This window comes from Morus notabilis, unplaced genomic scaffold, assembly GCF_000414095.1.
Source record: "Morus notabilis unplaced genomic scaffold, ASM41409v2 Scaffold48, whole genome shotgun sequence".
Taxonomy (NCBI): domain Eukaryota; kingdom Viridiplantae; phylum Streptophyta; class Magnoliopsida; order Rosales; family Moraceae; genus Morus; species Morus notabilis.
Window position 1 is genome coordinate 52,600 of NW_010367947.1, and position 14,167 is coordinate 66,766.

A 14,167-nucleotide genomic window follows, 5' to 3' on the forward strand; every position below is an offset into this window, starting at 1 on the left:
TTCAAATTCCCAACAAAGTCCGGCCATTAATGGCGGCGTGGTGATGGTGGGTTTCATCGGCCGAAGATGCCCCTCCATAACCACCCATCTGATAAACCGGATTTTGGACTCCCACGTCTTCGGCAACAATCTCGACACCAATCTCATCTCCGACAAACAAGAGGACTGGTTCAAGTGGAAGAGAATCAGTTATTTCCATCAACGCCAAATGGGCATTCTCTTCTTGCACTTCTCTTCGGTTCTCTGCCCTGGATTTGATGATGGGTTTGGTTCCGCCACGGAAGACGACCACGACTTTTTGGGGACCTCCAAGGCCTCTTGTTCATGTTCTCTGTGAGTTTTTCTTATTTATTTTTTCTTTTCTGTTTTATTATTGTGCTTTTTAGTTTTTGCATTTTTGTGGAACTATTGAACTTTTTTTTTTTTTTTTTTTCCCATGATTTTGATGTTCTCAATCTAAGATTAGGAGAATGGAGTGTTTTTGTTTTTTGGAATAATTTCTTGTGTTTAGACTTTAGAGGCTGTTTTATGTGATAAGATGGGCACAAATATTTTTAGCAAAAGAAAAATTAATTATGTGTCACTATTTTTCATATTCAATATAGTCGTTTGAGAGTATGCTTAATAAAGGAAAAATGTTTAAAAAGAGAGTTGTGTCTGTTTTTTTGTATCGAAGAAGGATTTGAGGTTTTGATGAAAAAACAAAAGATGAGAAGTTAATATATCCTGCAATAACTCGCCTAGCAATGCAGGTTTGCCATGTTATAATACATATTCAGGAGGGGTCCCGCTTTGATACTCAACTGCTGAAGATGTTTCGAGTATTGCAAGCCGCCAAGCATGCTTTGGCTCCATTTGTGAGATCCCAAACAACATCTGGATTGCCATCTAGGCCGGCTTCGTCGTCGTCCTCACGATCAACCACATCGACACCTGCCTCGAAGAGTTTATCTCCCGTATTGACTCGTAACGCTTCTGTGGTGTCGCTAATGCCAGGTTTAGGTTCATACACCTCTTTGTTTCCGGGGCAATGTACCCTGGTGATGCTGTTTGTTTTTATTGATGATTTCTGTGATGTGCCAATTCCCAGTTCTAATGTTGAGGAGTCAACCGATGCATCCCAGTTCTTACGCATAGAATAACACTTGAGATTCCCTTAAAAGGGCCTGTGCTTTTAGTCATACTTTGTAAGTTAGATTACTGATATATATGTATATATATATATATATATATATATATATTTCTGAAAAAAATTGTTGGACTTCTTTATTTTTGTTTTAGATGACTTTTAGTTGGACTGTTTTTGAAGTTGCATTTCTTTTCAAAAGAAAAAAGAAAGATGACTAATAATCCTTTTATTTCATGCATGGCTGTTGTTGCAGTAGGAAAGTTACAGGCTTACATTTCTTTAACATGGAAAAAGGAAATTTTTTCATGTGAACATTCAATTAACAATGCCTGAATGTCGGTTTTTCTTTGCAGGTCACACCACCCTTCCCGATTGTATTAGCAACATGCCCAGTTATACAATTCGAGGTATGTTGAACCTCCTCGCAAGAGTTGTAGAAGTATCAGCACGTTTTATTTATACATTACATCATTTATTTGCAAGCGAAATGCATCTCTGTTACTTGTTTAATACTCGACCCATTAATCTGTTCCTAGACACAAATTTACCCAGTGGTGGTATTTTTCTGTCCAAACTGCTATGACAATATTCTCATCCAATTGTGTATTTCAAAAGCTTTTAACAAATAGCTTGTTGGTAAATGACATAACCATCCATGGCTGAAAGATATGAATGTAGCAGTGACATGCGAACTCACAAACGGAAATGGACAACTTGGTGATGCTAAGACTTTTCTTTTTTTTTTCCACTTTGCATTAAAATAAAGTGTGATTTAGCCAGCCTAGAAGAACATCATTTGAATAGCTTAATGTATCTACTCTTAATGCATCTCACATCATTATAATTATTACAACAACTCAGCATAACATAAAATTCTTACCCACTGCAACGCGCGGATATATCACTAGTGATCATCTATAATATTAGAGGTATTATTTAAGCAAAAAGTGGCATCAAACTTTCACTTGTCACAAGCCTATATACACTTGCTTATGGCCACGTAAGCCTACCACTTTACATGTGGTGGTTGGTAATAAACCTATGTTAGCTTACTTTTCCACCAAGTGCTTTGCCGACTTTGTAATTGTGACTGAATTTATACATACATGAGGTGGTTGGTAATTATGTTTGTAGGCATATATGTGGTGTGTATGGATATATATATTTGCAAGAACTATTTTTTTTATTTGCTCTTTTTTCTTGTGTATGGATATCAATGGGTGAATTTGTTTATTTACGCGTGTGTATGGATATCAATATGTTTGAAATGTTCTTTATTTGTGGTCCTATAATTAATTATCATTTGGTTTAGCCCGTTTCTTGGCATGAAATTTCTCAACAAATTTATCATATTTTTTTGCATATTTTTTAGAAGAACCCCACCAAAATTGATAATTATGGTATTTGGTTGCGTTATCAAGACTACAACTGTCCCTGCCAAGCTTTGCAAGAGAGAGAGCACAAAATAATTCCATAACTCGAAGCTGAAGACCACATACAGGCATCAAGGCTCAACTTGTTTATGTAACTTGGTCATTTGACGATCAAACTTTTAACTTGTTTATGGAATGTACATTTTTGTTCAATAAATTGATTACTCACTAATGCTCCTTTTAGTTGTAATTATTTTGTGAATGAAGAAATGAAAAAAAAAAAAAAACCTAATTATCATAAATTTATTGTTAAAAAACTCAAAATCATAACATTATGTTTTTTTTTTTAAGTTAAACAAGTATTTCTAAATACCAAAAACAATTATATATATTTAAGTTTCATACTATGTCTATTTTAGTCATTTTACATATCCAGAGCAATTCAACCTCAAAATTTGCTAAACGTTATTACACTGATTTTAGAACCAGCACAGCTACTATAATTACAGTTTACCAAGCACTCAACTGTTTTTTGTAACAACTGATTCTTCCTTCAGCACAACTAAAAGTAATTTTTCTAAAATTCACAACACTACCAAACTAAGCCTTTGTCTTTCAGGTTTTTCCGGAGTTAGCGAGTAGTCCATTTGTGGTGTAGAATTGACTGACTAGATTTACACCAACTGCTTTTAGTATGTTGTGAGGGAAAGCAAAAGCAACATTATATTCCATACCAATCTAAATATTCAAAAGTTCATTACACCTTCTACGGCAATACATTAACATTTTCTCTAGTGCTAATCAAATCTTTAATCTTTACAGGTAATCAAAAGTGAGATAATTTGGATGTGGATAATACAAAGAAAGACGCAGGAATGCGAATTTACAATTTTAATTTATTTGTATATTCTATGTGGGGTGTGATGATTAGATGAATGCTTTTTCAGAAGACCAAATCCTCCTAAATCCGGCCATAGTGAAGAGAATATTTCTTGGAACCCACTGATCAATTCCGCCCTTCAACACCAGATTATGCAGCCCTGTAGTATATTCGAGCCACCAACTTTGCTTACCGGCCCTTTGTACATGAGACAGTTTAGACGCTGATGTAGATCAAAGATACCAGAGTGGCAGCACCGAAGAGTTAACTATAATCTCTTTGGATTAACATTCACTTTCAATCCTCTGAAGGAGCTCTAAAATACTTCCAGCTTTTCTCTTGGCCCTATCCGTCCCATTCTCCGACAGTTCTTTCAAAACCTCTTCTGCACCAAGTTCCCTCGCTAGTTTCAGCTGCTGCGGATCACCAATGAATAGTGACCACAACACAGCAGCTGCATTCTCCCGGTTGCGTGGGGAACCAGTTCTTACAACCTCCACCAGAACGTGGATTGGCTCAGCTTGGCTAATTGCCGTCTTCCCTTCTTGGTGACTGGCAAGAATGGCCAGAATTGCGAGTGCCTCATCTACCATACCCCCTCCTGCATCCTTTAGCAATCTCATAAGTGGATCTACAATACCGGCCCTTACAGCCCTGGCCTTGTTTCCCTGATAGATTGAGAGATTAAAAATAGCAGTGGCAGCATCCTTTTTCCCTCTAGGAGTCCCCTCACAGAGCAATTTTATAAGAGCAGGGATAGCCCCAGCTGCTCCTATAGCAACCTTGTTCTCATCGACGACGGATAAACTGAAAAGGGTCGCAGCTGCATTTTCTCTAGCCTCCATGCTTCCATTTTTCAACACGTCCACTATATCGGGTATAGCTCCGGCATTTACAATTGATGCCTTGTTAATATCGTTTATTGAAAGGTTGAGAAGCGCTGTAACAGCATGCTCCTGGGTTCGAGGATCAGGAGAGGATAGCAGTTCAACGAGGAGTGGAATAGCTCCTGCCTCAGCAATGCATACTCTGTTATCTGCATTCCTCTTTGCCAGCAGACGGAGCTCACCAGCAGCTGCTCTTTGTTGCTCTGGATCTCCGTTTGCTAGCTTTTCCAACAACACATCAATAGCAGCCCGGTCACAGTCTGAGATAGAGCTTCCGCATTTCTTGCTTCTACAATTTCCTTGTGTTTTTGGCAGCTCAACACCATTGTTCTCACACCACAAAGCAATCAAACTTTTCAGGACGTAGTTAGGTGTCAAGGCCGTGTGCAATAGTGTTTGCTGTGTCTTGGGGCAGGTTTTATGCCCAGCTTCCAACCACTTTTGAATACAGGATCTTTCATATGTCTGCGAAAAAGGAAGCAGTACAATAAAAATCACAGCAAATCAATAGATAAGCCAAAATTTACAAATGCAATTGGCGAATAATACCTGTCCGGTAGAGACAATCACAGGATCTTTCATCAGTTCAAGCGATATTGGGCACCTAAAATCATCTGGGATAACAGGAGATCTGTGCTTAACCATGCCCTTATCCCCGGCAGGGGCGTCGCTTACTGGGTTCTCTAACAGTACATAGTCCATTAACTTCTTAAGCAGTGATGACATCTTTTGAAAAGACTCCCCTGGATTTCCATCACTAAAGATTACCAATTCGTGGAACGCAACTGACTCCAGTTTTAGGTCATTGACAGTCCTCAGATGTAGCTTTTCCGAAAGCCTTTTCAGTATTGCAGGGTCAGGGTCATCTTCATTCTCGGCCATGGCTAAATCCATATCCAGTCGTGAGTCTAGTGGCTCTGTTCTTTCTTTTGCTCTTTTGAATTGAGAATGCACAAGCTCAATCTGAAATAAATAAAATTGGCCCCATAACTTTCATTAATACTTAGTAATATACTAAATCATGAATACATTACTGCCCTTACAATTACAAATAAATACTTCGACATTAACCGATTTTATTGGCTTGTAGAATTACCTGTTCTCGAACTTCATCCGATATAGCAAATTTCTTATAAGGAATCTCAACCAGTGCTGCTTCAATTTGTTCTGTCACGTTGTGGAACTTATTTGCAATCTCGTCGCGATGGAAAGCCTTTAATACATTTTTCGAAACGAAAAGGATTGTTATCGACAGTAACATAAAAGGAATTAGCAGCATAAATCTTGGTACAGATACTACTCGAGGTTTAATCTGTGTTTACACTCAATTATATTGTCGATCACATTACTATTAATATATATACACATACATACATATATATATAAGAAAGAAGAAATATGACACAGGAGATCAAGGGGGGAAAAAAAAGAAAAAGAAACACAGACTATATACTATGTAAAACATTTAAAATAAAATAAAAAAATGGCAAAGACGATGAAAAATGCGTAAGATTTACTTTCTAATACAATTTCAGATCCCAAAATGAAAAGAACAGAACGTAAGAGTCGCAATATTAACCCAAATATTGGAAGGAAGATTTTCTAACTCAGTAATTAGATCCCAATACTAACCCAAATATTTGCTTCAATACAATTAATAAAAAGAAAAAGAAAAGGGTTTGGCTTAAGACTTAAGCTTTCTCTTTTAATTTTCTCTCAATCTTTCCCCCAAAGTTCAAAGCTTTTCATGAAATCTAAAAATCACCACATGTTTGGTTGCTTAGAAAGTGAAGGAAAGTAGAATTCCGGCATCCAAATAACCCTCCAAAAAACCCCCCACGCACTTATTTGAATCGCAATTTCCACTTTTTTCAACCAAAATCCAATATTCCTTTCAATTTTCAGCTTAGCAAAGAAAAATTAACGGGGGGAAAACGTGAAGAAAATTATTCACCTGAAAAATCTTGCTTCCCTGATTCACCGATTCGATGAGCTCCTTGGTGGAATCCAAAGCGAGTTTCAGAGACTCCAAAGCTTCCATTTCTTCATCGCCGATCGCTTCGTCGCCGTCTCTCAATTCCTCGAACATCGGGCTCAGCAGCTTCACTCGCCGCACCAAATCCCCGCTCGTCCTCTTGAACGCGTTGCGTGACTCAGGCAACTCGGATGTCGCCTTCACCGAGTCAACGAGTTGACTCAGAACCGAGTTTCGCGAGTCTTCCCCCATCCGGCGCGAAAACTGGCCAAAGACGAACGAGAAACAACTGGGGAGAGATTGGATTGAGATTGCAGTGTCGGAGGGACGCTAGCCGCGGGAAGGGTAAAATCGGAAATTGAAAGCCGCCATGGAAGTTCAAATGAAGGTTGGTGTTATACTTTTGAAGTTTTGCGTCTGTACATGAGAAAAGTAGTTCAGGATTTAAAAGAAATATTTTGTATTTTATAATAATAATAATAAAAACTTAACACTAATAAATGTTTGTCATTAATTAATTTTTTAGATCATAATAATTGACTTAAAAGTCTGTTTAAAAGAAATAAGAATGATTACCAAGGCGTTCTAGGAATGGAATTGGGATGATGTCACTTGTGAGCAAAATAATTGTTCCCCTATTGACTATTTTGTCCTTTTATTTTTTTTTATTTTTATTTTTTATTCAAATAACAATAATTTTACGCTCAATTTTTTTTAAAAGAGATGATATTATTTATTCTCTTAAAAAGTTTATGTAACAAAAACGAGGTCACACTTACAAGGAATGGTATCCATGAGCAAGTCAAATGGTGTTTAAATTGCTTCATGTGATTTGAATTTTTTTTTAAACCAAAGTAGGCCCAGATTCGTTTTTGTCATCCTAGATAGGTAAAATTTTTAATGAGAGACAATTCCTTTCTTTGAATGATTCTCTGAATTGAACCAAATCAAAAAGCTAAAATGATTATAGGCAGCTCATCATTTTGAACGGAAAAAAAAATGCCTCTTGATCTTCCGTAACCAAGTCAAATCTTAAAACATTTAGTCTTTTTATTTTTAACGTTTCTTTTCTTTTCTTTTTTTTTTTAACTAGCAAAAAAAAAAATTTGTTAGTATAAGGGAATCGATCATATTAAAGAATGTAGTGAGAATAGTAATGAAATTAAAAATGAAAACAAAGTAATAAAATTGAAGGTCATTTATTCTCTTTCACGTATTTATTTAATTATTAGATAATGTAATAAAAAAAATTATATTATATTTTTTTATGTTTATTAAAATTAGGAATAACAATTTTATAAATGTAATTACTAAAATATTCTTTTACACAATTAAATAACCATTGATTGTATAGTAATTCATTAAGAATAGATAAGTAAATTTAGCATTCATTTCATTTGATAAGTAATCAATACTAAGGCTCCGTTTGGTTGGAGGGATGAAGAGTAGAAAGGATGGAGAGAGTTGGATGGATAAGGAGTAGGAAGGATGAAGAGGATTGTAGCAATCTTTCATGTTATTTAATAGGATGGAGGGGGAGTTGAAATGATCAATGACAATTTTTTGTTAAATTATTATATTATTTGTTTAAACTTTTTGTTAATAATTTAATCAGAAGGTAAAATAGTCTTTTAAAACTAAAAGTAGATAGATTGCTGATCTAATTTGATGGGTTATGAAGGAGAGCACACCCCTCCATCTCTCATTTCTCTCCTCCTCTCCCCCCAACCAGATAAGAGATGTGACCTCTCCCTTCACTCCATCTCTCCCTCCTACCAAACATGCTTTCTCTCCCTCCTACCAAACATACTTTAAAGGGATGCAAGGATTATATTTTTTTTTTCTCATTTTCTATATTCTGTGAGACTTACTAAATCTCTATTATTAATTTTATAAGTAAACACATTATTAAATAAAAAAGAAAATTATTATGTATTTCTCTTTTTCTTTTTATGCAAAGTAAACATACCTAAAGAGTAATTCGTTTGCTATTAACACACACGATTACACAAAAAGGAAATTATAGAGAATTTGTGTTAATAGAATTTATTTTTAATTTCCTTATACTTTTCAACTAGATCCTATTATAATATATCGGAAATGCTTCTGAAATGATACTTTCTTCTCTCATGAAAGCGTCTTTTTTTTTTTTTTGCTTTTTTGTAAAACATCAAACGGAAGCTTAAAGTAGCTTTCATGTAAAAATAATCTGATGAAATTACCATGTGCAGGGTGAAAGATTATGACCCAAAAACCACTGCTTGATTCTGTTGGGATTTTGGTTTTGATTTGTTTTTCGGATTTCATTAGTTTTTTAATTGTTGCCGTTACTTTAGTTATGTTTTGGTGATGGATTTGATTGAAGATTAAATAGCACCTGTTAAGTTTATTTAGAAACTGTTTAGAATTAATAAAATCAATTTGATTTGATTTGATTAAAGTCAACTTTTGAGTATCTTTGATAAGTTAAAAATAGATAAGTTGATTGATTTGCTACAGAATATTTTTTTTGTAAATTGATTTACTGCAGAATATCTGTTTTGAGAAGTTTCTAATTTGAAGAAATCTGGTTTGGTAAAAATCAAATGCATTTAAAGGTTTCCTATGTTGGAGATGCCAACTTTATCACGATGTAGAAACTTGGATTTAAATGGAATGAATTTATGCAAAAGAAATCTTCTCTTACTACTTAAGATGTCCAGATTCATGGAACATTTATTTAAAATTTTCAAGATCAAAAAAGTTGATTTGTTTGCGGAATCATCACAGCTCTGTTACAGTATTTATTGCAACAAAATCTGTAACCGATCGTTGACAACGTATTACATTGAAGATCTTTAACAACCGGTTTATTTGGCTATTTAATTAAGATGTCACATTAGTCTATGTATGTCCTTTGAGCCTCACTTTTATAGAGTTAGAGATTTTTGTGAGCACTTGTAATTTTCTTATTTCTTTAGGAGAAGGGATTTTGTTTTTCGGAAGAAAAACTTTGTTGAATGAATTTTAATTTTGTAAATCTAAGTAGTGTTCATTAAGTTTTTAATGAATTATTCATTATATGAGTGTGACCTCACAAATATAGATGGTTATCAAATTGCGATACTAATTTACCCTTTATTTATTGTTAACAAATTAAAAAACGAACTTGGTAAAAAGATTTAACCGGTACTTTCAGATTTTTTGAACTCTGAAGCTCTAAATAGTTTGGAAGAATTAGACTTCTTGCACACACACACACACACACACAAAATCGTCGCTCACTTGAGAAAAGAAAAGTAATCGATCAAAAGAATCAAGAAAGGATTTTAATTCAAGGACCAATACAACCATCCATTTTCCCATGCATGTCTTTATCAGCATGTAGTGAGAGCCTCCTACAAAATGAGCAGCAAAACGCCCAAAATCGAGTCTTCCCTTTGCTCACTTTGCATTGAGTCATTTTAAATGGCGCAGTCTGATTAATTATTAAGTAATGTGGTTATGTGTTATGCACTAGGATATTGCACATTCTTACATTTAACAATTTTCGTGTTCTAAACCAAATCAGTCTTGATCAAGCTTCACTATTTATTTAAAACGCGGTCGTCATTTTTGTTGTCCTATTTTATAATTGTTTTGATTTATCCAACACTGCTCTTTTATCCCATCCTAACATGCTAATTACGTCCAAACATGTTAAAAATAAAGCGGTCACGGTAGCACAATTAGGGCAGTCGTATCCATAAAGAGGAGGCAAATTAAACAAGAAATGATTAGCAAATAAAATGCATTAGGAGATAAATAATAAAATAAAATAAAGTTTTTGTTGAGAAGTTTAAGCGTATGAAAAATATATGAGAAACCTATGTAATTAAAACCGATAAGGCGTCGAGATTCCCTTATATGCTTTTGTTCACCTGATTGGATTTTAATTTTTAAGATTACTCAATTGAAAGTTTCACATCCTAAACTAATAATCAGAAAATAAATATTTAAAGAACATGTGAATTAAAATAAAATGTATTCGAGTGAGTAAAATTCTTACGATGAAAACTAATGAAAATTGTTCTTACAAGAAATCTTAAAGTGACAATATATCGTTGGTAATATTATAATAAAAGACTACTCATAAAATAATATTATTAAAATAATTATATTGAGCAACAATTACATAAAAAGAGCATGACTAAATTTATATAAATTGATAACAAAATATATTAATATGAGAAATTAGAAAAAGATAGAAGAAATTTAATCACTCAATTATATAAAATTTGAAAAATAAACGGAGAATCAAAATCCACTCAAGATCACTTCACATATAAGTTTCTTTGTAATCTCATCAAAGAATTTTAACTTAGCTTGCACATAATTTTTACAAAATTCTAAATAGTCAATATGAAAAGAAAGTAAGATAAAATTTGAAAATAAAAATGTCTATACTTAAGTTAAAATTCAACAACTAAAAACTAAAATTAAATCCCCTATTTATAAAAGTTTTTGGGGAATACTAAAAATCACAATCAACAAAAGAAGAAAAGGGACGTATTCCACTTAAATTGGAATTTACAATGCGAGAGCAAAGACTGATAATGGCGGAGAAAAAGAACCATCAAAACGTTTGGAACCGGAGAAGGAAACGTTCCTTGCAAGGGACACGTGGCGCGTGCTGAGAGGCGAAGAGGAGGACATGACGACAGTTGGGTCCCATAAGGACACGTGGCGGGACCCACGCGGAAGAAGAAAGAAAACGTGCCTGAAGCTTGCGTGGAAGGAACTCGCCCGGGGGAGGAAGCAGTGCGCGCCAAAAGCGCGTGTGCGAGGGGACAGCTGGGTCCCACGCGGAAGAAGGGAGGGATGCCTTACGCGCGCGTGGGGTGAACTCGCGGCCTGGACTTGGCGTGCATGGAACGCACGCGTGGCTGAGTGGGGAACGTGGGTAACCCGGCAGAAGATGCCACGTGGGGCGGCTGTTGGAGTGGCTCAAACGGCTTGACTCGATGGCGGCTAAGCTTGCTGATGGGCTTCAGATGGGCCTCTTTCTACTTTTTTTTTTTTTTTAAGTTGTTGTCCAAATATCTTATTTCTCTACAAAATAAAATAAATTAAATTAAAATTAAATACTTTCACACTAAATTAATTCCATGAAAATATTAAATTGTTTCCTAATTTATTTAATAATTATGAACAAATTAAGTACATTTTCATGCGTGTATCACATGCCATCAACTAAAACATACTCGTTTTCACTCCCATGTTGGAAAAATGAAAACATCTTGGACTTGCATTTTTAGTTTATATTTAGGGAGTTTTTTCGGTGTTTCTTTTTTTTTTAGAACACCAGTGTTACTTATTTTTTCAACTATTAAATTTAGTTAAAATCATACCAAATTAAAACAAAATATGCAGAACAGACAGATTCTGATATATATCTTAAGACTGAAAAATAAAAAACACTAGTGTTCCCAAAAAGGAGAAAACACCAGAGAAAATCAAGAAGGACCTTTCTCCGTTGTTCTTTCTTTTTGGGAACACCAGTGTTTCCTGCTTTTTCAGCCGTCAAATCTATATCAGAATCTGTCTATTCTGCATGCCTTTTTAATTCAGTGTAATTTTAAATAGATCTAATGGTTGAAAAAATAAGAAACACCGGTGTTCTAAAAAAGGACACCGGAGAAACTCTCGAGAAACTATTGATAAATAATTGCAAACTCTTGGCTGTCATGGCCGGATCGTTGAGGACATTCAGTAGTTTATGGACGATGTTTTGTAACCAAACTCCAAAGATTGTGTTGACTCTCTTCTTGTAACTATGTTGCTCATTTGCTTGCAACTAGTCTCTCTCTAGGAGTTTTTTTTCTTTGCTTTTTCATTTTTTAGCTAGTTCACTCTCTAGGGGAATTTACTGTAAGTCTGTAACTATTTTTCTTCTAGCCAAAAAAATGGTACTTTTAAGGGTATTTTCAACCTTACACAGAAAATAAATAACGCGCAACTAAACAAAATGCTTAATGTCCCGCGTCCTCCCTAAAACACAGAATAGTGGGGTTCCTTCCCTCTCATAATCAACATCAATTGAACGGTAAAGAATATCACAATAGAACACCTCTTTATAAACTCGGTTCAAGTTTGAATCGAGCCTTTAAGCCTAATAATCTGAAGGCTAGATCGGTTTTCGTTGGCTTAATTTTTAAATTTTGTTTCCTTCTTCCTTAGCAAAATTTTTTTTTTCAAATTTTGGATTTTTGTTCTCAAAATATTTATGGGATCTTTATTTTAAGAGTTCATTCTTAATTCTGAATCATAATTTTTAATTCTCTACAGTATTTTTATCTTATAAAAAATTAAAATTTTAAAAATTAAAATCATAAATTGTAATTTTGAACTCATAAATAAATGAGAAAAAAATTAAAGACACGTTTCCAGTGGCTCAAAAAAAGCGGCTAGCCACTTGCTAGTTGCTAGCCACCAGAGAAGTTGCGTCAAGAGCGCGTTGAGATAGGCCAGGTGTACAAGAAGATACGCTCCATGTCTTGGAAGCTTTCAAACTAAGATGGCGTCACATGGATTGCACATGCGTGTTATATGGGTCCCACAAAATATCGATGGTTAGCAATTTTATGCCTCGTTCACTTTGTAAATTCGAGTTTTCAATTCGAGTTGAGATGTGATATTTTTTTAAAGCTTTTTACTATAGCAGAAAAAGTTAGATGTAACATTTTCTAAGAGTTTTTTACTGTAGAAACTTAAAACTGAAAACTCGAATTGGTGAAATAAACGAGGCATTAATAAATACCTTTTAAATGTACATGTTTCAAGATTTTTATTTTTTTATTATTGATTTATAATTTTTTTAGTTAAATAATTATATTAATAAAAAAATATTATTAAAAATAAAAAATAAAAATCTAGATTTATACGTTTTTAAGAATAAATTCTTTATTTTTTTAAAAATTTCCATTGATGTTACTTAAAAAATAAAGTTTAGACATTAATGATAATGAATATTCCTTCCAAGACAAATGATTATAGGTCTATACACGAGATATTAGCCATGGTGATGACTAGATTTTTTTTAATTTTTTTTTTTTAATTTTTGGTTAGAGAGAGATGATGATTAGGATTTGGGAGAGATCATGACATGATATGAATGTCTGATGTGTAAGCTTTTTAAAGTTTGCACCACTTGCAATGTAAATCTCAATTAGAGGTGACAATTCGTATTACGTATCGTATTCGTGTTGTATTTTGATCGTTTTTTTTTTTAATTTACAGTCAATCTGAACACGACCCGTGATACGAATTTTTTTTAAAAATCGCAACACGAACACGATACGAACACTTTACATGTTGACACGACACGACACGAAAATGACCTGTGACACGAAATTGACTCGTAAACCCGAAATTGACATGAAAATTGTATACATTTATTTAGTTTTTTATATATTAGAAATAATTTAAAATTCATAACACACTAAAATACAATAACATCCATTGAAATTAAGCAAATAATAGTATAGGATTTTGAGTATAACTATCATGATATCACAAGTTCATAATAAAATCAAAATTATGTAATGAAAAATATATGTATTTTTTAATTTTTTACGAGTTTCCTGTTATGTTCGGGTTAGGAGGGTCCAACCCGAAATTGACCCGTGTTTTTCGTGTCAATTTCAAGTCGACCCAATTCTGACCTGAGACTCTTTTTTCTCAACCATAACCCACAAAATTTGTGTCGTGTCATGACCTATATTATCGGTTCTAATCTCAATATTGATGTTACAGAGGTTGCTTCTTGCCCTCTTTCCTTTTTTTCGGATATTTATATTTTTATATTTGTATTTTAAATTTATTAAAAATTATACTTTAAATTTTTAATCTCATTAACTACATACCTTTAAAAGGACTAAACTATCATTAACAAAAAGAGAAAAA

General features: G+C 33.9%; 2 protein-coding genes across 5 annotated transcripts; one reads left to right on the forward strand and one right to left on the reverse strand.

Annotated features, from left to right (window-relative positions):
- The first annotated feature begins 237 nt into the window (after window positions 1-237).
- Window positions 238-2,725, forward strand: LOC112094595. Of its 4 annotated transcripts, none has more exons than XM_024175935.1 (4): window positions 238-333; window positions 745-996; window positions 1,483-1,536; window positions 2,502-2,725. In XM_024175935.1, the coding sequence occupies exons 1-4, from the start codon at window positions 258-260 to the stop codon at window positions 2,519-2,521; spliced, it is 402 nt and encodes a 133-aa protein (XP_024031703.1). In that variant the 5' UTR covers window positions 238-257; the 3' UTR covers window positions 2,522-2,725. The 4 variants fall into 4 exon arrangements, 3 of the variants coding, with proteins under 3 accessions (XP_024031703.1, XP_024031702.1, XP_024031704.1); XM_024175934.1 differs by having other exon boundaries at window positions 2,551-2,725; XM_024175936.1 differs by having other exon boundaries at window positions 266-333; window positions 753-996; window positions 2,551-2,725.
- Window positions 2,726-3,205: 480 nt separating this feature from the next.
- On the reverse strand, window positions 3,206-6,835 carry LOC21396215 (U-box domain-containing protein 14). The gene is made up of 5 exons (XM_010113901.2): window positions 6,821-6,835; window positions 6,224-6,661; window positions 5,366-5,482; window positions 4,819-5,232; window positions 3,206-4,734 (listed from the first exon to the last, which is right to left on the reverse strand). The coding sequence occupies exons 2-5, from the start codon at window positions 6,494-6,496 to the stop codon at window positions 3,667-3,669; spliced, it is 1,872 nt and encodes a 623-aa protein (XP_010112203.1). The 5' UTR covers window positions 6,497-6,661; window positions 6,821-6,835; the 3' UTR covers window positions 3,206-3,666.
- Window positions 6,836-14,167: the final 7,332 nt, after the last annotated feature.

Excerpts from the sequence above, each read along its gene's own strand:
- LOC112094595 (XM_024175934.1), top strand. The coding sequence starts at position 258 with ATGATGGGTTTGGTTCCGCCACGGAAGACGACCACGACTTTTTGGGGA. Across the intron at positions 334-744 it reads GCCTCTTGTTCATGTTCTCT|CAATGCAGGTTTGCCATGTT; the intron begins GTGAGTTTTTCT and ends TAACTCGCCTAG. Across the intron at positions 1,537-2,550 it reads GCCCAGTTATACAATTCGAG|ACTACAACTGTCCCTGCCAA; the intron begins GTATGTTGAACC and ends TGCGTTATCAAG.
- LOC21396215 (XM_010113901.2), bottom strand. The coding sequence starts at position 6,496 with ATGGGGGAAGACTCGCGAAACTCGGTTCTGAGTCAACTCGTTGACTCG. Across the intron at positions 5,233-5,365 it reads CGGATGAAGTTCGAGAACAG|ATTGAGCTTGTGCATTCTCA; the intron begins GTAATTCTACAA and ends TATTTATTTCAG. Across the intron at positions 4,735-4,818 it reads TGATTGTCTCTACCGGACAG|ACATATGAAAGATCCTGTAT; the intron begins GTATTATTCGCC and ends CCTTTTTCGCAG.